Raw genomic sequence first — 27995 nt, forward strand, 5'->3', positions numbered from 1 at the left:
GGTCTGAAGCATGTCGTGAGCCAGTCAAACAATAGCAGAAGAGGCATGGAGGATAATGTGTGTTCAAGCAGAAGGGTTGGTGGTTCAAGACTGTGGCAGCAGCAGGAGAAAACAAAAACTGTAGACCAGTGATAAGTTAGGGTAGGAATTAGAAGAAGCAAAGGACTTGATAAAGGGAGAGATGAAAAGTAGCAGGGCCAAGTGAGGGGAAAGGGAGAAGAGAAAAAACGGGAGAGGCCAAAAATATAAAACTACAACCCAACAGTCTACCCACAAAACTATCAGTTCCTTCAAGGATTGTGGGTTTTTAAACTCCATTACCCTATCCTGATGTTTATTTTACATGTTGGTCCCAGTGTGTGAAGAATGTCCTGACACCATTCCTAAATTTTACTTTTGGTAATTTGAACCTGTGCTTCCTTGTTCTGCTGTCATGGTTTAGTTTGAAGAAGTGTTCTAAATCTACTGTCTCCATCCCATTTACTATTAGAAATACTTCTTTCTCAACTGTTTCCTTTTGAGGCTGTTGACCCTTTTTCTCTGTAGGGTATCAACTGACGTGACAAACAAAGATACACTAAAATCAAAGTCTCGTATAACTGCACTTTATTAGTACTAAAATCACTTAAAGCATACAAATGCTTACAACAGTTTTATTTAGACACCAAATAAGTACAAATATCACTTCTTGTACAAGATACTACCCGTCAACAGAGTGATCAGTCTCTTGTCACGGTTGATCACTGAGCCTCCAGACTCAGGGTCCTGCCTTCGAGAGTTGTTCCCGGGTTCTCGTCGAGAATACCCTCAAGTGTTAACCCTTATATATTCTTTGAAGGCTCCTTGCACAACCCATGACTCACATGATCTTGTTTTGCACAAATCTTCAAGCATTATCTCATCTTTGGCAAGCATATGCCATTTAGCTACCTGGACAGAAGTCCAGACTTGTTTATAATAACCACCATTTGTTCCCCTATATCTGTTCCTCTTTTATCTATTCTTGTTCAACACTCTATAGTCTAATGGTCACAAGCATCCTAACCACAAGCTTCGACTGTTAGCTTACTTCAGCAAGTTCTGCGCTTATCTTTAGCTGCCTTAGAGCATGCTGGGTATAAAGCGTTACTTACCAACTTTTCAGGGCCTACAAGGCTGAATAGCCCAAGTTTTCCCACTGTTTTCCCATATAATTGATATGCATATAATGTTTGGACTGACTGATTTTAACCTATGTTCTGTTTCTCCTTAATTGTAGACTCTCTTTGAATCATATTCGCACTCTGCAGCTGGATGAAGACATCCTGTCTGTATGTTACAGCCCTAATCAGAGGCTGCTAGCAGTATCATTACTCGATTGTACTGTTAAGGTATTCTACACGGACACACTGAAGGTAAAAGATTGCTATAGGGACTCATGTAAACCTCTTGAAATGCATCTGGAAAAGAAGTCTTCCCATGCTAAACAAAGGTTGTAACCTGCTTCTCTGAAACAGGCAAATGTTTAAGATCAGACAGCTATTTTGAGGGGCAGTATTTATTTTTTAAATGTACTTTGAAGCAAAATGTTTTTTTTAACCCAGTGCTTCCCCCCGTACTATGATACATGATACAGAAAGAGGCCATTTAACCCACTGTGGTAGAACTATTCAATTGGTCCCAGTCCTGTGCTCTTTCCCATTAGACCTGTAAATGTTTTCCTTAAGTATTTATTCAATTCTTTTTGAAAGTTACGATTGAATCTGCTTCCACAATTGCTTCCTCCAAAGAAGGCACAGACTCGGTGGGCCGAAGGGCCTGTTTCAGTGCTGTATCTCTAATCTAAAGATGAGGTAATTCCCTGATCTGGGATAGCGTGACCTGTTCTTTATTTTGTGTTATTACAGAAAGATAAGTGGGTATGGCAGCACATTAGTTATTATACCAGATTAACAAACTGTAAGTTCAAATCCTATCATGAAAAATTGTGAATCAAATTCAGTAAATTTGGTAATTTGAAAACTAACATAAAAATAATAAACATGAAAGCTTCTGGTTTGTCAGAAAAATCCAATTGGTTCACTAATGTCCTTTTAGGAAAGGAAGCATATCACCCTTATGTAATATGACCTACAGATTCAGAGCCCAGCCTACCATGGAACAAGGCAAGCTGAGACTCTGGAGAAGGTAGTGTCACTCCACTTCAATTCAGAGTCAATTTGGGCTTTGACACCTAATCCAGGAGTTTCGTGTCACTGCAAAATCAAAAACACTTTGCACCACTACTAAACTTGCAGTGTAAATGTGTCCTAAATAAATCTCTGCATCAGTGACAAATTTGGAATTATCTAAAGCCTTTAAATCCTGAGAAGCAGGTCAGTATTCCATACTGTGGGTTGCTCAAAATGTTATTGTGTAAATACATGATGCAGATCTGATCAGAAATAATAGCACAATATGGGATGATAAATAAACTGTGTAGATTCTATGGTTGAAGAAAAATAAAAAATCAAATTTATTGTGTTGTTTTAGATGTGGCTCAAATGCTGCAGAAACCAGGCAGCGTTGGAAAATGTTTGTAAATGTTTCCAGTTGCTTGGTGCAGAAAATTTTAAACTTATGTAACCTCACTTTTTTTTAGATTAGTCTTTCACACTCATGGTTAAAAAAAAAAGTATATAATAAGATCTAAAAAGATAGCCAGTTATACTATTTATTCTTTTTATTTTATCTCTGCAGTTTTTCCTGTCTCTTTATGGACACAAGCTACCTGTGCTCTGTATGGATATCTGTTATGTAAGTTTGTGCATCTTTGTGCTATCTGTTAAATATTAGTGTATGTTGCAAAATAAAGGGATAGCAAGTATATGTGAGCATCATTGGGCAAATGTCGCATCTCCATTTATTTATCAAGTCTACTGGAGACGTTGGGGTAAATTTGTTATTTTGTGACCCCAGCAGGGATTGATCTTGAAGGGAGTGCAGATCAGAGATTGAGCCACAGTACTGCAGCCTAACTGTTTGACCTGCATTCTCTTCAAGCAGTAATTTTTATTAAGTGTCCCAATAAAGAAGGAAAGTGTATCTGGGGGAGGAGCTTTCTATACACAATATTTGCACACCTCCAAGAGCAGCTGTGTATTTTGTTCTGCTTCATCCGTCTCCTACTCCACCTGTCTCTTACTCCATTTTCTACAATGCCAGTCTTGTGCAGTGGAATTTCCTATACTGGGAGGCGTATAGTGAACGATGGATAGGACAGCTCTCCAGAACGCAGGGAATTTGAATCTCATGCTGTCTGAAGATGAGCTTCTGCCATTGAAAATCATAAAACATAAAAGAGTTAGAAAACTCTATTGACATCTTATATGTGGGTCACCTTATCTGTAAGTGTATATATAATAATGGGCTTGGCATTTATTGTTTGAGACAGATGTAATTGACCTGGCCCCCTAATTCCTTGTGTTTTTGATGGAAGGCATCTTCTTGGTTTAGCTCAATGATTTGAGAAGATTGCCAACCAATTTCTTTATCGATATGAACATTTTCTATTTCTCGATTCTTCTCATAATCTTTGCTGCTTTGTTTTCATATCACAGTTATTTTTAATATTTGTAGGACAGCACTCTGATAGCAACTGGTTCAGCTGACAGGAACGTGAAGATTTGGGGATTGGAATTCGGTGACTGTCACAAGTCTCTCTTTGCTCATGATGACAGGTACGTTTTAATCTTCCAATAGATATAAGTGCACGGCTGCCAATATCACCTTCATGGGATCGTGGGAGGAACAGCAGCTAATTGTCTCAAAAACCAACTGAAGTCGCATCTAAAAGAATGATTTTGGTAACCGTTATGATTGTTGCTGCACCAGATTGTGGTGGGAAATTGTGTCAAAGTCTTGTGCCAGCTCATTCATGTGATACTCAGTATAAAGACAACAATTTCAAAATTCATAACTTTGGATTAAATTCAAACCCTGGACATGATTGTTACAATGGGCGCATTGTTGTCAGTGTTGTCGTTTGAATGGATATCATTTGTACCCATGTTGTGGACATTGTGAAATGTGGTGCACAGCTTATTTGCAATAGAGAAATTAAGTGTTGTGTTGGTATTACTCTTTTCAGGCTAAGCTTAGATCTACATTTGTTGGGCAGCAGTTGGGGTTACTCTACATTAGCCTTGCTATTTTGTTTCTGATTGTGTATTATGGAGAAGTAGATGATGTTTGGTGAGGTGAAGAGGATGAAATGCTAGAATTGATATCTGGTAAAAGTAAATTGTATGATAAATATTCCAATAAAAGTTATTAATCCATTTGTGTAAAAAGATTTCAGAACATTTTGTAAAAGAATATCTTTTAAATTTATGAGTACTGGGAAATGTATGATAAAAAGCATCAAAAGAAATACTTGATAGTACAGGAGACCTGAGGAATTAAAAGTGCTGAATAGGATATAAAGAAAGGACTGTTTGGAATGTTTCAAATGGTTATAATTACTGGAATTGAAATTTTAGAGTTCTACTAGAAGTTGTTTAAACTTTCAGTGTGAATGAATACTTAAATGGTTTCAGTTGCTTTAACTTTTAAAATGGTTACAAATTTAAATTTCAGCTGAAAATGTTACAAGTTCAGAACGGGACCAAAAGGACAAAGTTAGAGATGTAATGGAGCTAATTCTGCAGTGGAGTTTAGGGGGAAGTAAAGGGAGAATAATCAGTCTACTGTGAACATGTTGAATAACACGATTTTTAAAATTTCAGTTTGAAGGAGTGTGTTGAAAGACAATTGGAACATAGTTAATGAACTGGTCCATGTTTAATTTGCAATGAACATATAGAACTGGAATGCATTTAATATACAGCTGGATTGTACTTAACGTACAATTGGAACCCATTAATAATTGAATCATGTTTAACATGCAAATGTGGCACATTTATTTTAAAAATAGAATATACTTGTCGAAAAAGTGGTACGCATTTTAGAATTGAAATGCATTTAATATACAACAGGAGTATGTTTTAATTTCCTCCAATTAAATATTGGGAAGACCAAAGCCACTGTCTTCGGTCCCCGCCACAAACTCCGTTCCCTAGCCACTGACTCCATCCCTCTTCCTTGCAACTGTCTCAGGCTGAACTAGAATCTTCGCAACCTTGGTGTCATATTTGTGCCAGAGATGAGCTTCTGACCATATATCCGCATCATCACTAAGACATCCTATTTCCACCTCCATGACATGGCCCAATTCCAGCTCTGCCTCAGCTCATTTGCGGCTGAATCACTCATCCATGCCTTTGTTACCTTTCAGCTTGACTATTCCAATGCAGTCCTGACTGGCCTCCCACATTCTACCCTCTGTAAACTCAAGGTTATCCAAAGCTCTAGAGCCTGTGTCCTTAATAGCACCAAGTTTCATTCACCATCACCACTGTGCTCGCTGACTTATATTGGTTCCCGGTTAAACAACAGCTCAATTTTTAACATTCTCATCCTTGTTTTAAATTCCTTCATGGCCTCGTTGCTCCTTATCTCTCTAATCTCCTCCAGCTCCACAACTCTCAGATTCCGAAGAAGGGTCACTGACCCGAAATGTTAACTCTGCTTCTCTTTCCACAGATGCTGCCAGACCTGCTGAGTGGTTCCAGCATTTCTTGCTTTTATTTCAGATTTCCAGCATCCACAGTATTTTGCTTTTATCTCAGATATCCATGCTGCTCTAATTCTGGCATCTTGACTACCCCAATTTTAATTGGTGGCCATGTCTTTAACTGCCAAGGCCCTATACTCTGGTATACCTTTCCTAAATCTCTCTTCCTCTCTACCTGTCTTTCCTCTTTAAGATGCTCCTTAAAACCTACCTTTTTGACCAAACTTTTGGTCGTCTGCCCGAATATGTGTTTATGTGGCTTGGCATCAAATTTTGCTTTGTAACACTCCTGTGAAGCACCTTAGAACGTTTTATCAGTTAAAGCTGCTATATAAATACAAGTTATTGTTGAAGTTGCTTTCTTTTTGTACACTGTGGGATAGAGTGTAATCAGGTGACAAAAGGGACACAGGGAGGAAAAGCAGGAATAGGTGATGAGGGCGACACTAGGACTAGAAGAAGAGATGATAAAAAATTAATGCAACATAGGTTAAGAAGTGTAGCAAAATATGCATAAAGCTGTGTAAAAGAGCTTTAAAGACAACATATCTGATCCAAAGCAGTAAGATGGCTTCCTTGTGCATTTTATGGAATTTATTCTCTGAATCTGGTTTGTATCAAGCATGTGATCTTAGCCCTCATGTAGTCAGCACACATTAAACACAGCACTTGCAGAACTCTGCAGTCATATGTACAATTTTAATATTACATGTACAAAATAAATATAGGTAAATTCAAGATCACTGCTAAAAAAAAGACAATTTCTTAGCAAAATCGAGAACCTGATGATTTCTTTTTCCGGCTTGTTTCCCTGCAGTGTAATGTATTTGAAATTTGTACCAAAAACTCACCTCTTCTTTACCGCTGGGAAAGATCGAAAGATGAAACAATGGGATGCTGACAAGTTTGAGCACATTCAGACACTGGAAGTGAGTATATCTTCAGCTAATGAAACATTAGCCTATACAAACAGTCAAGAGTTTGATCTTCACGTGGGAGTTAAGTTGTTTTCCATCTATGAATGGTGGTTGTACCTTTTCTATATATTTGTTCTAATAATTACACAGAGTACCATCACCATTTAAATGACTACAGCAAGAAGAGAAATTCTTGCTTTGAAAGCTAGTTATCAAGTAACAAAATAGTTAACAGGTAAACTGCAGTATAAAACACATTAAAATCTACCTATTTTAGTCATTTTTCTATATTCATTCATTTTGGAGCATTGATCAAACTTCTGTTTTCCTGTTAAACTGGTTGCACCCATCAGATATGCAGTATTGTTATTCACTCTTCTATTCAATGACATTGCATCCTCAATATCCGAGATGTTTGTCACTAATGTAATGGAAAGGCTGTAAATTTGCACTTAGTCTATTGCCATCTTTGCTCCTTAAAACCTACCTGTCTTGTAATCCTACGAACTGGCCTGTTGTTCTTATTATACAGCAAATGTTTTAAAGTGTTTTATTTTACATTTTAAAAATAATTTTTCTGATTTGAATGAGGCTTGGGGTTGGGATAACAGATCATCACGTCATAACGTTACAATATTTGCCAGTCTTGGCTTTATAGAAAAAATAGGAGCAGGAGTAGGCCATTCGGCCCTTCAAGCCTGCTCCACCATTCAATACGATCATGGCTGATCATCCAAACTCACTACCCGGTTCCTGCTTTCTCCCCATATCCCTTGATCCCTTTAGCCCTAAAAACTATATCTAACTCTTTCTTGAATATATTTAATGATTTGGCCTCAACTGCTTTCCGTGGTAAAGAATTCCACAGGTTCACCACTCTCTGGGTGAAGAAATCTCTCCTCATTTCAGTCCTAAATGGCTTACCCCTTATCCTTAGACTGTGACCCCTGGTCTTGGACTCCCCCGCCATCAGGAACATCCTTCCTGTATGTAGTCTGTCCAGTCCTGTTAGAATTTTGTAGGTTTCTATGAGATCCCCTCTCATTCTTCTCTACTCTAGTGAATACAAGCCTAGTCAACCCAATCTCTCTTCATATGTCAGTCCTGACATCCCAGGAATCAGTCTGGTGAACCTTCGCTGCACTCCCTCCATAGCAAGAAGATCCTTCCTCAGATAAGGAGACCAAAACTGCGCACAATACTCAAGGTGCGGTCTCACCAAGGCCTTGTATAATTGCAACAAGACATCCCTGCTCCTGTACTCGAATCCTCTCGCTATGAAGGCCAACATACCATTTGCCTTTCTAACTGCCTGCTGCACCTGCATGCTTTCTGGTGCACAAGGACATCCAGGTCTCGCTGCACCTCCCCCTTTCCCAATCTGTCGTCATTCAGATAATAATCTGCCTTTCTGTTTTTGCCACCAAAGTGGATAACCTCACATTTATCCACATTATACTGCATCTGCCATGTATTTGCCCACTCACTCAACCTGTCCAAATCACACAAGAGCTTCTCTGCATCCTCCTCACTGCTCACACACCCACCCAGCTTTGGATATATTACATTTAATTCCCTCATCTATATCATTAATATATATTGTGAATGGCTGGGGTCCTAGCACTGATCCCTGTGGTACCCCACTAGTCACTGCCTGCCACTCGGAAAAAGACCCGTTTATTCCTACTCTTTGTTTTCTGTCTGCCAACCAGTTTTCTATCCATGTCAGTACCTTACCCTCAATCCCACTGCTTTAATTTTGCACGCCAATCTCTAATGTGGGACCTTATCCAAAGCCTTATGAAAGTCCAAATACACCACATCCACTGGTTCTCCCTTATCTAGTCTACTAGTTGCATCCTCAAAAAATTCCAATATATTTGTCAAGCATGATTTCCCTTTCGTAAATCCATGTTGACTTTGTCCGATCCTGTCACTATTTTCCAAATGCTCTGCTATTACATCTTTTATAATGGACTCTAGCATTTCCCCACTACTGATGTCAGGCTAACCGGCCTGTTTTCTCTCTACCTTTTTTAAATAGTGGGCTTACATTAGCTACCCTCCAAACTATTGGAACTGTTCCAGAGTCTATTGAATTTTGAAAAATTACCAGCTATTATTTCTACTATTTCTAGGGCCACTTCCTTAAGTACTCTGGGATGTGGATTATCAGGCCCTTGGGATTTATCGGCATTCAATCCCATCAATTTCCCTAACACCATTTCCCTATTAATACTGATTTCATACAGTTCCTCCTTCTCACTAGACCCTATGTTCCCCAACATTTCTGGGAGGTAATTTGTGACCTCCTTTGTGAAGACAGAACCAAATTAATTGGTCTGCCATTTCTTTGTTCCCCATTATAAATTCCCCCATTTCTGACTGTAAGGGACCCACATTTGTCTTCACTAATCTTTTTCTCTTCACATATCTATAGAAGCTTTTACAGTCAGTTTTTATGTTCTCTTCAAGCTTACTCTCATACTCTATTTTCCCCTTCTTAATCAATCCCTTTGTCCTCCTTTGCTGAATTCTAACTGCTCCCAATCCTCAGGTTTGCTGCTTGTTCTGGCCATTTTATATTTCTCCTCCTTGGATCTAATACCATCCCTAATTTCTTTTGTAAGCCACGGTTGAGCCACCCTTCCTGTTTTATTTTTGTACCAGACAGGAATGAACAATTGTTGTAATTCATCCATGCGCTCTTTAAATGCTAGCCATTGCCTATCCACTGTCAACCCTTTAAGTAACGTTCCCCAATCTATCATAGCCAACTTGCGCCTCATACCTTCATAGTTTCCTTTATTTAGATTCAGGACCCTAGTCTCGGAATCAACTTTCTCATTCTCCATCTTAATGAAGAATTCTATCATTTTATGGTCGCTTTTCCCCAAGGGACCCTGCACAACAATATTGTTAACTAATCCTTTCTCATTACACAATACCCAGTCTAGGATGGCCTGTTCTCTAGTTGATTCCTCAATGTATTGGTCCAAAAAACCATCATGTACGCACTCCAGGAATTCCTCCTCTACAGTATTATTGCTAATTTGGTTTGCCCAATCTATATGTTGATCCCCTTGCTGGTCCGCCTCGGTCTCACTCCTTCCCAGGCCTCTTGCAGCCTGTTTTCAGCCGCTGGGACTCCCGCTCGCTGGTGCTTGTCCCCTCGCAGGTCTGCCTCGGTCTCACTCCTTCCCAGGCCTCTTGCAGCCTGTTTTCAGCCGCTGGGACTCCCGCTCGCTGGTGCTTGTCCCCTCGCAGGTCTGCCTCGGTCTCACTCTTTCCCAGGCCTCTTGCAACCTCTTTTAAGCTGCTGGAACTCCCGCTTGCCGGTGCTTGTCCCCTCGAGGGTCCGCCTTGATCTCGCTCATTGTCATGGAAAGATACTACTGGAGACCAGGCATCTCCCACAGGGCCAAAGGGGATATCAATAGGACCTCTTACACTTTTAGTTGTTTGCAGACCAGTATCAGCACAGGCTTGGGAGAGTGAAGAGAGGAAGATGGCAAAAGGAAAAAACATAAACATTTGCAAAAGGAAAATAACTTAATGTGAGTTTATTCGGTTTTGAATGAACCAGTTTGCAGAATATTTTGTAGAAGTGGAGTGGCTCACCTTAAAGGGGAAGGGTAATGTTGAAAATAAGGGCTATTCCAACAGAATTTGCTTTGAGTGATAAGAGCATTGAAAGGAGTGACCCAATTCAAAGAAGAAGTAAAGCCATGAGACAACAATGACATCCTTAAAGGATGGAAATGCTGAAAACTGTAAACTTAAAGAAAATGACTTTCTAATATATGGATTTTAGAAATAACTCACTGAAATTATAAGATTGTTTTGAAAGTTCTTCACTAATAATTAGACTGCCCACCAGCTTTAGAGCCAAAGTTTTCTATATTCCATTCTGTGGAAGTTTCTGATATCATAAAGTAATTGTTTTACTTGGGTGAAAAGTTCTACAGTCCAGGACCTTAATATTGTAATTGTAAATGTCAACCTTTTAATGTTGAACTGCTTCCCTAGAATCTGACTAGTACAAACCTAATTAAGGAGGTCTAAAACATCAAACTATATTTACAATAATGCTGTTTTCACATGAATTAGTTTATACAATATACTATCTGCCTCTTTAGATGTGTATACTCCTGGCAATTGTTTACAACTTATAACTGCTTTTCACATCTTTTGTAGATTTGTAAAACCTGCCTGCTCAGGTTTGGCTACTATTTTTTTGTTCACACAGGGACATCATGGAGAGGTCTGGTGTCTGGCCATCAGCCCTAATGGACATCACATAGTTTCTTCCTCTCATGATAGGTCTCTACGGCTGTGGGAGCGAACAAGAGAGCCAATCATCCTGGAGGAAGAGAGAGAAATGGTAATGTCTCTTTTACTGTTGTTAGAAGAAGAAGCAAGCTATTGTGATTTAATATAAATAGGTCTGTGAAGGATCAGATTAATGGCAGACCATGTGGGTACAAGTGTATTCTCAAGCTACCTAATTCTCAAGAAAAATTTGGATGTGCAATGGAGAAACCATTAGCCATTAATCTCTGGAACCTGGATTCAGATATAGCCAGGCTAATGGGATGGAAGTGTCGTTTGTTGTCTGTGAACTTGTGCAATTGAGAATCTGTCTTGAGACTGCTCAAATTCAGTTCATCCATGTTTCAGCGCCATTCCGTTTGGGAACAGGTTCATAAAACAACAACTTTTAAAAATTATTTCATGGGATGTGGGCGTCACTGACTAGACCAGTATTTATTGCCCATCCCTAATTGCCCTTGAGAAGGTGGTGATGAGCTGCCTTCTTGAACCACTGCATTTATAGAAAACCATTGACTTAGTCCCAAAGCACTTCACAAGAGTGTTATCAAGCAAAATTTGGCACTGAGCCACATCATGAGATATTAAAACAGGTGACCAAAAGCTTGGTCAGAGAGATAGGCTTTCAATAATGTCTTAAAAGAGAAGAGAGTGGTAGAGAGGTTTAGGGAGGAAATTCCAGAGCTATAGGGCCTAGGCAGCTGAAGATGTCACTGCCAATGGTGGAAGGATTCAAATCAGGGATGCAGAAGGGGCCAGAATTAGAGGAGTGTTGACATATTGGAGGGTTCTAGGGCTGAGGAGAGTACAGAGGTGGGGTAGGGGAAACGCAGGGTGAGGTGAAGCCATGGAGCGATTTCAAAGCAAGGATGAGAATTTTAAAATCAAGGAATTACCGAACCAAGAGCCGCACAAGGGCGGCACAGTGGCGCAGTGGTTAGCACCGCAGCCTCACAGCTCCAGGGACCCTGGTTCGATTCCGGGTACTGCCTGTGTGGAGTTTGCAAGTTCTCCCTGTGTCTGCGTGGGTTTTCTCCGGGTGCTCCGGTTTCCTCCCCCAAGCCAAAAGACTTGCAGGTTGATAAGTAAATTGGCCATTATAAATTGTCACTAGTATAGGTAGGTGGTAGAGAAATATAGGGACAGGTGGGGATGTGGTAGGAATATGGGATTAGTGTAGGATTAGTATAAATGGGTGGTTGATGTTCGGCACAGACTCGGTGGGCCGAAGGGCCTGTTTCAGTGCTGTATCTCTAATCTAATCTAATCTAAAAAGAGCCAATATAAGTCAGAGAGCACAGGTGATGGATGAATGGGACTTGGTGCGAGTTCGGATGCAGGCAGCAGAGTTTTGGATGAGCTTATGTTTACGGAGGGTGCAAGGTGGGAGGTCAGTCAAGAGAACATTGGAATAGTCGAGTCCAGAGGTAACAAAAGCATGGATGAGCATTTCAGCAGCAGATGAGTGAGCTAGGGTGGAGTGGAAGTGGGCGCTCTTCGTGATGGAAGGGAAATGTGGTCAGAAGATCATCTTAGGGTCAAATATGATACCAACGTTGCGAACAGTCGGGTTCAGCATCAAGATAGTTGCCAGGGAGAGGGGTGGCATCAGTGGCTAGGTTAAGAGTTTGTGGCAGGTACCAAAGACAATGGCTTTGATCTTCCCACTATTTAACCGGAGAAAATATATGCTGATCCAGTACTGAAAGTCAGGCAAGTATCATGACAAATCAGACAGTGGAGGGGTTGAGAGAGGTTCTTGTGAGGTAGAGTTGGGTGTCGTTGACTAAATAATGAGGTGGCAAAGGCTTTAGTGTCGTAATATGGGGGGAGGGATCTACAAGAAATGTCAGCAGCCTAAATGTAAACACAACAGGGAAGGACAGCAAAGGAAAGAATAAAGTAAGGGAGAATATTAATGGCAAGGGAATAAATAGTGTTATAGAACATGAGTCTAGATAGATGGTTGAACGTAGTGAGAGGAAATCCTATTAGAAATGAGTTAAAATGTCTGTACAGCAATGCACACAGTGTCCTTAATAAAACAGGGGAGCTGGAGGCAATTGTGTATTGGGAAGAATGTGACATAGTAGGGATTACTAAGACATAGCTGCAGAAAAATCAGGACTAAGAATTAAACATTGCAGGGTATAACATATTGTTACGACAAGGTGAGTAAGGTGTCTAGGGGTCCCTTTCAGCCTTCACCTGGTCTTACTGTAACAGGGTTGTATTTTAAACACACAGTGTTTTTAGCTCCCCCTTGGTGAATCCTTGTTCACCGCTTTCCAATTATAAGGCAAAGAAATAAGCACAAACAGGCTTTCTTAGGTTTAAAGAAGAAAAGTGAAATTTATTAAAACTTAAACTTAAACTCTAATTCTGTTGATGCCTACGGATACACGACGCGCCCACACTAGCATGCATATGCAATACATGCAAATAGAGACAGAAAAGAGCAGAAGAAAGATATAGTGGAGAGGTTTGAGGCAGTATCTGAAGAGTTTGTTACGGTTCTTCGAGCTCACTGTAGAGTCCTTGCTTGTAGGTAATTCTTGCTTTTCGTTGGGGCCCAGTATTCTTCTTCAACCTTGTTCACTGGAGGAGACCTTTCTCTCTTGGGGTTCATGTGTCTTCAGTGGATTTCTGAAGCTGGTGAGAAAGAGATGAGAGCATATAGGAGGAGAGGAGGTCTGCTTCAGTCCAGGAGCCAAGAGCTTTCTGTCTTCAAACACTGTTTCTCCAATTTAAAGCTCCCCAGGTTGGCCAGCAGGGTGGTCACGTGACCGAACTGGTTTGACCAAGTCTTTTCTGTGTATTAGGAGCAGGAACTGGTCCTTTGTTCCAAGCAGTGTCTGCTACAATGAAAAAAATGTCCTTCCGGCCATGCCTGGCAATTCCTTGTATTAGGCCTACTCTTCTTCCAAGAAAAAATTTGAAGTTTAATGTCCATGTGGCGAAATTAATGCGCCGCATTCTTGGCAGGTGGGGACATGACAATATTTAGAACAGATAACGAGGGAAAAAGGGGAGGTGGTTGAGCTGTACGTGGGATAACAATGGCAATAGAAAATAGGGTCACGGCTATCAGCAAGACAAAAGAGAATCCATATAGATAGAGATAAAAGATAACAAAGGATCAATGACACTAATAGGTGTAGTTTACAGACCACCTAACAGTGGAAGGGAAATGAAGGAAAAAATGTGCAGACATGTTAGGGAATTGAGGAAAAAGACACAGAATAATAATCATGGGGGATTTTAACTACCCCAATATTAATTGGACAGAAGAGGTAGATAAAGGGGATAAGATAATGGAGTTCCTACAAAGTGTACAGGACTCCTTTCTAATTCAAGATGTAAAAAGCCCAACAAGGGAAGATTTGCTATTGGATCTAGTAATGGGGAATGACCCAGAACAGATAAGAGAAAAAGGGGATCATCTAGGCAATAGTGACCATACTTTAAGAAGATAATAGATAAGGACATAAGTATTACAAAAAGCAGGTTAATAAATTGGAGAAAAGATGATTTTGAGGGGCTGAGAATTGAACTTGAGAAAATAAAATGGGCAACAATATTGGCAAACAACGATGTAGAACAACAGCAAACATTTAAAATGGTGTTCAACAGAGTGCAGGAAAAATATATTCCACTAAAAGGAACAAACAAACTAAACACTAGTGAACTCCATGGATGAATGAAAAAATAAGGGAACAACTGAGGGTTAGGAAAGAGGCATACATTAAGTACATAGATCGCAGAGGAGTGCTTGATAGAGAATACAAAGTGATTAGGAGAGAAGGCAACTAGGAACTATGAAATTAAATTATCAAGGAACATAAAACAAAATAGTAAAATATTTCACAAGCACATCAATTAAAAAAAGGCTGGGATGGGAATAGGTCCATTAAGGGATAGACAGGATAATACTGCAGGTAACGATAGATGGCAGAAATATTAAATGATCATTTTGCTTCGGTATTTACTTGGGAGGTAGAGCAGGTAGACATGACATTGAACGATGAGATGACCAATGAGATAAGTGCATTTAGAATAAAAAATGGAATAAACTAATCAAACTCAGAGGATAAAACCCCTGCCCAGATGGACTGCATCCACACTGGAAGTGCGATGGTACAACAATCGTGGACTAACTCTGAAGAGTTACGAAAAATGGACTTTGTTTTTAAAAAATGAACCTTTATTTTAAAAAGTAAACAATGGCCCAAAATGGCCACCAAAGAAAAGGGGATTGGCCTTTTGTGTATTCAAACTGTCTGACAAGTCAAAGGGCACATCTTCAAAGCCAAAAGGTTAATGGAAGCCATCTTACACCTATCCAAAAACATTCCAGAATTGAGTGTCTTCTTCTGAAACAAAGGAGGTGTGAAGTAGCCACGTCTTGAGACATTGTGCAATCACCACAGAGAAGAAACCAGAGTGTCTCCTCACAGAAGGTGAGAGATAGCAGCTTTTCTTTTTAAAAAAAGCCGGAGAGAGAGAGACTCACGCAGGATAGAGCAACATCAAACAGCTTGCATTTCCAGCAAGCCAGAAAGCACATGCCCTAGTGAAAAAATCTGACATCTACATTATACAGCAGTGAGAGCTAGAAGTAATCCACTGGCTTCAACAGAGCCTTCAATCAAGAGAGAAATCTACAATCGTCTCAGGCCTGCATTCATCTAGAACTTGATTCCCAAGAGAATTTAACATGTTTTCTGTAACTTTTCTCCCAACTGAAAGCCACCTTCCTTTTTTCCTTCTCTGTCTGTTTCTTCTTGTGTGTTTGCGTGCATGCATGCACGTGTGCGAGCAAATGCGTAAGAAGTATTTCGATGAGCACTTGAAACGCCATAGCATACATGGCTACGGGCCAAGTGCTGGAAAATGGGATTAGAATAGTTAGGTGCTTGATGGCTGGCACGGACACGATGGGCCGAAGGGCCTGTTTCTGTGCTGTATAACTCTATGACTCTGTGACTCTATGGATGCAGTTGCAACAATTTCAGGATAAGGCGCATTGATCAATAAACAATTGTTTTTTTTTTAACCTACAAGAAAACCTGTCGCTGTCTGTTTATTTGAAAAATTAAACACCAAGGGGTGTTTGCTGCGGTCAGGTGCGGATTTCAACAGTGGGAACCACCCACATCACACCACGTGGCTGTAACAAATCATTTTAAAAGAATCTAGGGAAGAAATAGCAGATGCATTGCAACACACATTTAATAATTTGTTAGAAAAAGGTATAGTGCCAGAGGAAAGGTGGATAGCTAACATAATTCCTGTATTTAAGAAGGTGGACAGAACATGCCTAGGGAAATATAGCTTAACATCGGTACTAGGAAAAATAAGGAAATCCTACTAATTGAAGAAAACTGAAGAACATATAGAAAAGAAAGGTATACTAATAAATAGCATGGATTTCAAAAGGGAAAAGCTTGCTTGACCAACCTCATTGAATTTTTTAAGGAGGTAACAGAGTAGACAATGGTTATGCAGTAGATGTAATATATCTGGATTTTCAAAAGGCCTTCGATAAGGTGCCCCCATAATGGTCCAAGAATAAGACCAGAGAATGTGGAGTCAGGGGTGGATTGCTAGCTGGCCTCAAGTCAAAGCAGAGAGTGGGAGTAAAGGGTAATATTCACAGTGGCACAAGGTGGAAAGTGGTGTTCTGCAAGGATCAGTGCTGGGACCACTACTGCAGTTCACAAGTTACATTAACCATTTGAACTTTAGAAACAAAAGCATGATTTCTAAATTTGCAAATTACATCAAATTTTTTTGGGGGGTGATGTGGGGTGGATAGTCAATACCGAGGAGGACTGCAACAAATTACAGGAGGACATTAATAAACTTGCAGAATGTGCAAAATTATTGGCAAATCAGCACAGATAAATGTGAGGTTGTACATTTTAGTAGGAAGAATAGGGAGGTCACCTATTACTTGGAAGGTGTGAATCTAGGTGGGGCAGAGGAACACGAGGAATCTCTGAAAGTTGCCCACAGATTAGCAAGGCCATAAAAAGCAAACCAGATGCTAGGGTTCATTGCTAGAGGGACAGAATTGAAAAATAGGGAAGTTATGCTAAACCTGTATCGAACCTTGGTTAGACTATACTTAAGAGCACTGCATGCAGTTCTGGTTGCCATATTATGAAAAGGATATAGAGGCACTGGAGAAGGTTGCAGAGAGGATTTACAAAGATGATAGCAGAACTGTGAGACTATACATTTCAGGAAAGGATGAACAGGCTGGGTCTCTTTTCTCTTGGAATAAAAGCTGTGCTGTGACCTGGTGGAGGACTTTATGAAAGGTTTTGATGGAATGGATACAGAGAGAATGTTTCCATTTGTGGGAGAGAAGATAACTAGAGGCCATCAATATAAGATAGTCACTAAGAAATCAAAGGAATTCAGAAGAAACTTCTTTACCCAAAGAGTGGTGAGAATGTGTAACTCGCTACCACAGAAATTGGTTGAAATGAATAGTATAGATGCATGTAAGGGAAAGCTAGACAAGCATATGGGGGAGAAGGAATAGGGGGTTATGATGATAGATATAGCTGAGGAAAGACAAGAGGAGGCTTGAGTGGAGCATAAATACCAGCATGGACTGGTTGGGCTGAATAGCCTGTTTCTGTGCCATATATGCAATGCAATTCTATGTGAGGAGCAGGAAACTGAGCTGGAATACTGGCAAGATTGAAACTGTGGTGAAAGTCCCACCCAACACTGTAGGAGTAGGAAGATGGCGATCTGGCCCTAAGTATACTGCAATAACTATTCTAAAACTTAAGACAGACCCATCAAGATTTCTCTGCTAGCTATATGGAAAATTGAGCTGCCATTTGTGTATTGAGCATGTCATTTGGTCTAGAATTTTTGCATTGCGCAAATTAACTCTTAAACTCTTTTTCCCACAGCAAAGGGAAACAGAATTTGAAGAGAGTGTGGCAAAAGGTGATGAACCAGTGGTGAGTGTCTTACAAATGATGCAGTCTCATAATGTATAATAAATAAATAAAAATGAAGTGCTGGAAATACTCAGCAAGTCTGGCAGCATTTGTGGAGAGAGAAACAGAGTTAACATTTCAGAACTGATGAAAGGTCACAGACTTGAAACGTTAACTCTGCTTCTCTCTCCACAGATGCTGCCACAGTATTTTGCTTTTATTTCAGTCTCATAATGCGCCTTTTTATAATATTCGAATGGAAATCGCAGTCAGTTGCATTGTCAGAGTTGAAGCAAATCTGTGAGCTTTTCCATCTACAATATGTTAAAATCTCTGTTTCTGTACCCCAGTCCAGTTATCCCCTGCTTGAAACCCTATATTACCTGAAGGCTACATGCAACATCATGGGAGATCAATCAGTACTACATAATTCTTTTGATAGATTTTATATGTGTGACTTATTATGAAGTACCTGTTTTTTTACAATATTACATTGGAAGTCTGGCTAACAACTTTGAACAAAATGATACTAACAGGTGAACTCTGATGGATGTCCATCCTGCTTACTGGATTTGATTCTTGGAAGTGCTGTCCTGATGGTTTACTGAACTTGGTGACTGTGTTAACTGTTAAATACAAGTGGAAGATTTTTATATTGCTTCTCTGAAACCTTATGTTCCATAACTAGAATTGCAGAATTAAATTCAAGGTGTATATGAAAGCCTTTTCTTTCGCTGGAAGATTCATGCCATTTCACCACTTTTTCAGTCTGTTATCCACTTATCTGACTGAGGTCTGGATAGCAATTGTAGGGCCTGTCAACCTATTGTTTATGAAAGAATACAACAAAGGAGTTTTCACTGAAATTATCTTTCACTTTACAGGTTCCTGGAGAGAAAGACGGGGAAGCAGGCTTAGCTGGGAAGAAGACTATAGAAACAGTTAAAGCTGTAAGTGTGTAGAACAGAATAATGTATTACAAAATTGACTTAATATTCTTGTACCTTCTAAAATGAGAACTGTGAGCCCCACTGTATTCAGTTGTTTTCTGTTCTTCGCAGGCTGAGCGTATCATGGAAGCCATTGAACTGTACAGGGAAGAGACCAAGAAACTAGAGGAATACAGACATGCTTGTAAACTTGCAGGCAAAAAGGTTGGACTTTGTTCATATAGTGATTACATAATTCCTTACTAGGACAACTATTTGCCAAAGAAATGTAGCGTGCATGTCCACCAGCTCAGTGAATAGCCATTCTGGAATATACGTATAGGGTGGAATCTTCCTGGTCTCACGGAGGTGGGTATGAAAGCAGGACCGGGAGCAAATTTGGACATTAGGGCAGTGGGTCTGCAGGCCAATATGTTCCTGCCTCTGGGTGATCTTGCTGGAGGAGATTGAACAATGGCAGCAGCTACCCACCTGGCAGCCAATATTGATCAATTAAGGGCCTAATGAGGGGGACAAGTAGGACTCTGCGGGATTTTCCAGGCATCAGAGCGGATTCCCACTCAGTGCCAAGCTCCGGCAATTCTGTGGCGACGGCCTCCTGGTGGCTGGCTGGGTGGCCACTAGGCTCCATAGCCCAATGATGGAGGCACAGGTAGGAAAGGCCACACTCACGGTCCAAACAAATCTTCCTGAGGGGTTTCTCCTCCACTCTGATGGGCCCACTGGCTTTGTCCCTCCTCATTTTTGAAATTTTATGCAAGCTACCAAGGATCCCTCCATTTCGAAGCACCCTCATGCTCTCCTTTCTGCCTAAGCAGTACCCACCTCTCTTGGTTTCCTGAACACTTTGGCCTGACAGCTGACTGCTGATCATCTGATTTGACAGTTGGATTTGGATATCCTATCAACCACTTAGAACCAAAAATACAGTTCTATAGTTAGATAGCTTGAATCTAAGTAGACATTCCCCCTGTTGCCATGTAATGGTGTTATAGGGTTTATCAGATCTTCTGTCTCATCCTCAATTTTAAACAATAACTTGCATTTTTTTTAATGGAGCTACACTTGTCTTTAATTTTGTGAAATGAAGTGGAGCAAAATAGCTAATGTGAGAGTAGGAGGACTATTAGGAAATAGTGACCAGGACATTGCTATGTTCAATGTAAGAAAAAAGGATGAGTGCTGGACTGGAAAATGGCAAAATTCAGCAAGTTGAAAGGGGAACTGGCCCACATTAACTGGGCAGAAATGTTAGCAACAGAGGGACATTTTCAAATGCAAGATCGAAAAAGTACAAAAACACATTTTGTCAGGTTTTGTGTGGCACTGTGCTATGTCTTTTCTCCCAATTAACTATTTGCATATAATTTTTTTCCTTCAGTTTCTTTTCATCACCTCACTGATAAACGATTAGATGATATAAAAGATTTCTATTAAGCAGGTCATTCAGTGCATCAACAATCTCTCTCTGGTTTATCTGCTACTTCTTCACCGCCCCCTTATCTCCCTCTGGTTTATTTTCAAACTGAACTAGATATTCTTAGGCTCCAGTTCTGATGAAGAGTCCACACCCAAAATTTCTACATTATTTTGTTTTCCTCTTGGCAGACTTGTCTGGCCTCCTGGTCACTTCCAGCATTTCACTGCTCTTATTTCAAATTTTCAGCATTTTAATTCTTTTCCTTAAAGTGAATCATTGGATGATTTTGTGCATCCAGTGGTGTAAAAGGGATACAGTGCCTTCATTTTCAAGAAATGGATTATACAGATTTTTCCTAGGATAGCTTTTGGTGAAGCTTAATGGAAATTAAGTATAATTTATGTACAGGACAATATGTGTGATGACTTCCTCAAATCAGAGATAGGGAATAAAAAACCCTGCAGATACAGGAAATCTGAAAAAAAAACAGAAAATGCGGGAAACGCTCAGCAGGTTAGGCAGTATTTACAAAAAAAGGAAAGAGTTAACTTTTCAGGTATAACCCTTCATTGGAACTTTATCCGAGATCGGGAATGATAATCTCTCCTTGTATTATGTTACTGAAGAATATAATATCCCTAGTTTAGCAGCCTTGCAGTTCTCACTGAATGCTTTGGCCTGACAGCTGACCGCTGATCATCAGATTTGACAATTGGATTTGGATTAGGTCAGCTTGTTAGCATTGGTTATGTTTGTAATACATGGAAAATAACATTGTATAATCTTTTTTTCCCAGCTGCCACCACCTACTAACCCTATACTGGCCGTATATGGAAACATCTCAGTAAGTAGTTCTACTTCTTCCTGGTTAATTATCATTTTTGCTCCAGTTGTAAACACTGTGCTTTTTAACAGTCTACATCATGAATTTGAGTTATTTTGTAGACTTAATTTTCATGCAAGATCAGAATATAGTCAATAAAAGGCTTTTCAATTTTGGGGCAGGTAGCAGCTTTGAGGGGGCAGAATATCCCCTAACCTGAGGTGAACAGGGATGGAGATATGCCCAAGGATACACTCCACCATGTCTCAGTCTGCCCCTTTTTCAGAAGTCAGGTGTCTGCTGCAGCAGGAGGAAGAAGCAGCATAGTCTGAAAACATTTTTCTCCCCAAGGTTTGCATGATGCAGCTGGAGTCTCTGCATGATTATGCGCTGAGACCCCATGCCAATTATTCCTTCGAGGTGGCCACTGTAACCATTGAATGTTGCACACTGGGGTCTAACAGGCACCTGCTACAGCCATCAGTTAAACTGAGCAAGTGACAGAAATTGCCAGCAGAGGCTGCATTTCCCTCATTGGCGTGTCATTTGCACTGCCCTTTGCAGGCATGCATTGGGTTCACCCTCTGGAAAAGGGGGTTGAGGAGGGTGGGGAGCGCAGATTTCTGAGCCCAAATTGTTATAATCTGGCAGATGGGGCTGGAAAGCTCTTAGCACTGACTGCAATCTCTCTTAAAAGATAGGTGCTTGTGAATGCCTTATGGTTAGCATTTTGTTTTGTTACTTTTTTAAAGTATTTTTTACATTCATTTTTATACCTCTTTGGGGGAATATTACATCAAGGTACTACTATAGCTGGTTCAAGTGTACTCCAGATATAGTTCTTGTTACCCCAATTTTTAGGAAAGGATATTTTCTTTACTTTGCATATTTGAATCAGTACTACTTTACCAAAATAATTTGTTTCAAGGCTGTAGCAGTTGTTAAGGCCTGAAAGGAAATGGTCAGTTCCAAATTACTTTGTTGTTTATGTTGTCTTTGCCAATGGGAAAAGTAATTTTAAAGCAATTTAAATTACTCATGTAAAAAAAAAGCCAATTCAATTACAATGCTTGAAGCAGGTAGAACTCAGTTGGTGTTATAGTGAATAATTTTATGTGTTGGCTGGTTTTAGTATTTAAGTAATTTCTTACATTTTTCTCAGCCGTCCCGTTATGTGTTGGATATTATTCGAAAAGTCAAATCAAGGTGAGTAATAATTTAATATGGACATTCACATTTGTAGCAAATTAAAACCTACAAACTTCTGAAGCAGATAAACGTTTGCCTCTGACTCAGAAGTTTGTGTGTTCAAGTTCCATGCCAGATACCTGAGCGCGTAAGTTAGACTAAAACTCCAGTGCAGTACTGAGGGAGAACTACATTGTCAGAGGTGCTATCCTTTGGATGAGACATTACACTGAAGGCTTACCTGCCTTCTCAAGTGAATGTAAAAGATCCTATGGCACTCCGAGGAGTTCTGCTGGTGTCCTGGCCAATATTTATCCCTCAATCAATATTACATAAAACATATTACCTGGTCACTTGTCCCATTGATTGTGATACACTTTGGGATATTCTGACTTCATAAAAACCCCAATATAATTGCAAGTTCGATTTTCTTTAATTTAGTCTGAACAGTATATAGCCAGTACTGTCACTGCTTCCATAACCCAAAACTGCAGGATACCTAATGTTCATTGAGTTATTTCAATTCCTTGCTCCAAATCCAGTACACATGTGGTCGTATCCCAGTTTGTGCTACAAGTAGACTTTTTTTAATTGATCCTGTTAAAAGTTTGTAGTGAGTATATTTCTTTTCTGGTAGGGATGAAGGATAACAAATCAGCATGTTCTGTTCTTGACCAGCCAAATCCAGAGAAATTCTAGTCCCAAATGCAACACAATAGCAGGAGGTGCCTCAACTCCACACTCTGTCACCCCAGATGGTTTTCTCTCTCTGTTGGCTTAGCAATTGAATTACTGTGATATAGCTTACTGCCCTAGAGTGAATTATTATTCATTATAGACTTGAACTTGTAAAACTGCTACTGGACTGGGAGATTTGTTGGTTTATTTTATTGAACATTTAGGACCCATATATGATGATTATGGTCCACTTTAGTCCTTTTCCGGAGATTTATTTTTATAGTGGATACTTAAACATTCTAGTATCAAGGAAATGACTATGTTAGTAAATATTCACGAGTACATTGAACTAATGGAGACTGGATCATCATAAAATTAAGGAAAAATAGGAAATACATTTTGAATTGTGCACACTTGCAATTTGAAATGTGAAAAATTTTTGATCACTTATTTGTCTTGGGTCTTTTCTAGTGAGATGGAGGAATCCTTACTCGTTCTACCATTTTCCTACATTCCCGACCTGCTTACTCTATTTAATGAGTACATTCAACTTTCTCTAGAGGTTGAACTCATTTGCCGCTGCCTTTTCTTTCTACTGAGGTAGGTATTCAGACAAAAACATTTTGATTCCCTTTCTCCCACTATCAGAAGTTAATCACTTTGTTCCTTTAGACTCTTTTAGCAGGTAAAAGGAATGGATTGGCTTGAATAACACGTGTTGTTGAATTGTCTTTCAATGAGGAGTTATTATTGGTGCAAGCAATTTTCTTCTTCCAGAGACAGAGTTTACTTATTATTCAATCCAAAATTATGAGGGGCATTGATAGGTTAGATAGGAAGAAACTTTTTGCCTTAGCGGAGGGGGTCAATAACCAGAGGGCATAGATTTAAGGTAAGGGGCAGGAAGTTTAGAGGGGATTTGAGGGAAAATATTTTCACCCAGAGGGTGGTTGGAATCTGGAACGCACTGCCTGAAGGGGTGGTAGAGGCAGGAACCCTCACAACATTTAAGAAGTGTTTAGATGAGCACTTGAAATACCGCAAAATACAAGGCTACGGGTCAAGTGCTGGAAGATGGGATTAGAATAGTTAGGTGTTTGATGGCCGGCACAGACATGATGGGCCAGAGGGCCTGTTTCTGTGTTGTATGACTCAATCCAACCCTTAATCTAGGTTTGGTTATCAGATTCAAAACTACATCCAGGATGGGCATACAAATTCAATTACAAGGTGGAGAATGCTATCCTTTTATCTCTGAAACTAGATTTGAATTTAGTGGAGATGGCTGAGGTGGAAAAATCTCTGGCTATAATATTTGTAAATGAAATAAGTATGCACAATTTCAACCATTGCTTGTAGTGGGTGTGACTCCTGCCCATAACTTGTCAGCGATTGGCAGCCATGGTCAGAGAGGGGTGCAAAAATAAGAGATGTACAATGTAGAAAAATTGATACTAGTCAGTTAAAGATAACATTTTGAGGCTGGAGCTAAGGTACTGACTGTTAGGCCAAATTAACTTTCTTCTTCGACAGTTGTGTAGGTGACATTGGTGTAGTGGTAATGCCACTGAACTAGTAATCCAGAGGCCCAGGCTTAATGCCCTGGGGACACAGGTTTGAATCCCACCATGGCAGCTGATGGGATTTCAATTCAATTAATTAGTAAAATCTGGAATTGAAAGCTAGTCTCAGTAATGGTGTCACGAAACTATCAACAATTGTCGTAAAAACCCATCTGGTTCTCTTATGTCCTTTAGGGGAGGAAATGTGACTACATGTGGCTCCAGACCCACAGCAATGTGGTTAACTCTTAATTGCCCTCTGAAATAGCCTAGCAAGGCACTCAGTTGTCAAGGGCAATTAGGGATGGGCAGCAAATGCTGGCCTTGCCAGCCACGTCCACATCCCATGAAAGAATTTTTAAAAAAAACTTTGCCACAGGAATTTTGTAATCTCAGTCATGTCATTGAGAAGTAGAGTGGAGGTTGTCTACTTCTCCCCAATGAAGGAGGAAACGAAAATCAGAATGAGTCACCTTCGACCATTCCTATTATTGACAGGAACCTGGAAGCAGGTTGACTGTTCTTTTGGTGCAAAACTTTGAAACGGGGTATAAAAATAAAACTGGTCATAAGCAGTACAAATTGTAATTGACAGTGTAATTCTACTTTTTTTAAATCAGGATTCATTTTGGACAGATCACAAGTAATCAGATGCTCCTTACAGTTATTGACAGTCTGAAAAAAAACACAATAGGAAAGATCAATGAAATGAAGGTAAGGTTGCTATTTTTCAGTAGCTATTTTTTTGTTCTTTGGCCTCCTTATCTCGAGAGACAATGGGTAAGCGCCTGGAGGAGGTCAGTGGTGTGTGGAGCAGCGCCTGGAGTGGCTATAAAGGCCAATTCTAGAGTGACAGGCTCTTCCGCAGGTGCTGCAGAAAAATTTGATTGTCGGGGCTGTTACACAGTTGGCTCTTCCCTTGCGCCTCTGTCTTTTTTCCCGCCAACTGCTAAGTCTCTTCGACTCGCCACACTTTAGCCCCGCCTTTATGGCTGTCCGCCAGCTCTGGCGAACGCTGGCAACTGACTCCCACGACTTGTGATCAATGTCACAGGATTTCATGTCACGTTTGCAGACGTCTTTAAGAGGTTAATGAGCATCTGCAAAGTAAGGGAGTAGCAATGAACCTGCTGATGGCGAAGACGTCCCTAAAGAAAACTAACAAGTTCTACAATGGTAATACTAATTTCACATAAGAACAAAGGTATAATGAGATGTTTTTAACAGGAACCTTTTTTATCGGGCTGTTTTTAGGAGCCATGCAGAAAACTCATTATAAAAGCATGCAATGTTATAGAGGCATTTTCAATAATATTTTCTATTCATGAGGAACTTTGAACAATCTTATGTTGGAAAGTGTCATAAAGAAGTCACATTATGCTCCTGGAAGGATTTGTTTCACTTGGTGATTATGTCAAGTTTGAAAGTGTTACAAATAAACAATCTTAATACATTTTTAACAAAACTGTTTAATTATTTTAACTAAGTATTTTTAATAAGTCTACAGAAGCATGGCATTGTTGTGAACGATGTATTAAAAATCCTGAATAAGTATTATTGGTACATTTTGGACTGTGAAAGGGGCATCTTAATCATTCACGTACTAGGCTAGTGTTTTGTGAACATTATTATAGATAGTAACTTATTCGATTATTCATACCGTCAAGTTAAAGAGAGGGGAAACACAGAAGTGCATTCCTTCCGAGACCATTTAGGATTTACTGCAGAAAGAGTTGGTGCTCAGGCAAAACCGAAGTATTTAAAATTGAGCAACACAACAAATGAGGAAAAGATGAAGCACAGTATAAAATAAACTTGCAGGAAACAGACCAAGTAGCTGCAGGAAGAAGATATCAAATGCTTGGGTTAGACCACCCAGGACTGACCAATGGAGCATATTTAAAAATATATATATTCTGGGCTCATGAGTTCTGAGGAAGAAGGCGCTCAGAATATTTTCAATGCCTGAAAAGCAAGTTAATGACAGGACTTCCATTTGACACCAAATGGGCCTTAAAGAGATAGCTGAGGAAAGAGAGGACATTGAATATTTGGAATTCTGGAACCGATTCTGTTCGGAATATTATCCTGTTGCTTACAAAACTATAGTTTTCATTTGTTGCTTAGACTTTGTAGAGGGACATCCTAAAACTAATATTTTACTTATGGCGTAAGGGTAATACACCTGCATATTGTTGCATTGCACCTTTTGGATTGCAGGTTCAATCACACAAGTGATGATGCACTTGGTCTAATGCATATATTATGTTTTTAGAATATGCTGCAAGGCATTGAAAAAAATTGGAAATTCATCACTAGTTCCACTTATTGAAGAAAATTGACAATAGCATGGATATTTTATGAATATATTTGAGATTCTCTCTTCACTGTGTTTCTGTACTATTTCTCTTCTGTAACAGGATGTCATTGGTTTCAATATGGCTGGACTACAGTTTTTACAACGGGAGATAGAAGCTAAAGAAGATGTGACCTTTTTTGCTGATGCAACTGAGCGATTCAAAGAGAGGAAAAGAAAGAGAAAGATACGAGAGAGGGCTGTTCTGATGGTTGTCTAGGATTCACGCAAGGGCTTCCAAATTTCATTTAATATTGCACCATATAAAGTCATATTAGGCTAATGAAAGCTGGCACACAGAATTGAAAGAAATGTACATCTGATCCAAACACATCAAAAGATTGTACCTTCCCATCCCACAATATTCAAATTTATACCATGAACCACATAAATGAGTCTTTTTTGGCATTTATTGGGATTGTTCTGTAGTACAAACATCTGCTCAGCAGCTCGTGTAAATGTGGTTTAATAAATGCTTAGTTTTTAAAAATGTGTTCGTTCTGTGAAATATAACAGGCTGCCACAAGTTACCCACTTTGAATTTTCTATGCGAGGCAGTTACCAGGAATTACTGCAGCTGTAAGAGGTTAGATGTAATTCCCATCCCTTTTGGTTGCAACAGTCCTTGATAATTTAGAGAACGTTAAGTTCTGATCTCACCATGGCAATTTAAAAGTTTGAGTTTAGTTTTTAAAAGAAAAATATGGTATCAGTAAAAGTGACCACACAAGTATCAGATTGTCCTAAAAATCCAACTAGTTCATTGATGTGTTTTAGGAAAGAAAACATGCCATCCTTACCTGATCTGTATGTGGCTCCAGTTTCACACCAATGTGGTTAACTCTTAACTGCACTCTGAAGTGGCCTACTAGATGTGAATGCTAGCCTTGTCAGTGATGCCCACATTTTAAGGGCTTTCCAATAATTTCTAACGATATACCATTTTGAGCAGAATACGAAAACTGACCAGTTTGGGGAGGTGGGGGATGGGTGTGGCCACCTGCAGGCTGCCAGTCCTGAGAGAAAGCTACTGGAAGTACAAGTAAGTCCAGGAGGAAGGATGTTGCGGGACTTTTTTTTCCAAAAATATACTTTATTCATAAAAAGCTGTAAAAAAAAAAATTACAGAACAGTTCCAAGTTGACATTCTAGAAAGTGCAAAAGAAATCAGT

General features: G+C 39.7%; 1 protein-coding gene across 5 annotated transcripts in view; it reads left to right on the forward strand.

Annotated features, from left to right (window-relative positions):
• The window catches only part of wdr3 (WD repeat domain 3), a 74399-nt gene extending 47086 nt beyond the window's left edge, over window positions 1-27313 (forward strand). For all 5 annotated transcript variants that reach the window (XM_068040749.1, XM_068040748.1, XM_068040753.1 and 2 more), the window contains 13 exons: window positions 1259-1394; window positions 2719-2775; window positions 3598-3698; window positions 6450-6561; window positions 10799-10933; window positions 17817-17867; window positions 18731-18796; window positions 18908-19000; window positions 21013-21060; window positions 22202-22245; window positions 23377-23505; window positions 25088-25181; window positions 26888-27313. In XM_068040749.1, the coding sequence (XP_067896850.1) occupies window positions 1259-1394; window positions 2719-2775; window positions 3598-3698; window positions 6450-6561; window positions 10799-10933; window positions 17817-17867; window positions 18731-18796; window positions 18908-19000; window positions 21013-21060; window positions 22202-22245; window positions 23377-23505; window positions 25088-25181; window positions 26888-27043 (1222 nt within the window). In that variant the 3' untranslated portion in view covers window positions 27044-27313. The remainder of the gene's footprint in view (window positions 1-1258; window positions 1395-2718; window positions 2776-3597; window positions 3699-6449; window positions 6562-10798; window positions 10934-17816; window positions 17868-18730; window positions 18797-18907; window positions 19001-21012; window positions 21061-22201; window positions 22246-23376; window positions 23506-25087; window positions 25182-26887) is intronic.
• Window positions 27314-27995: the final 682 nt, after the last annotated feature.

The sequence above is a fragment of the Heterodontus francisci genome, chromosome 10 (assembly GCF_036365525.1).
Source record: "Heterodontus francisci isolate sHetFra1 chromosome 10, sHetFra1.hap1, whole genome shotgun sequence".
In the NCBI taxonomy this organism is placed as follows: Eukaryota; Metazoa; Chordata; class Chondrichthyes; order Heterodontiformes; family Heterodontidae; genus Heterodontus; species Heterodontus francisci.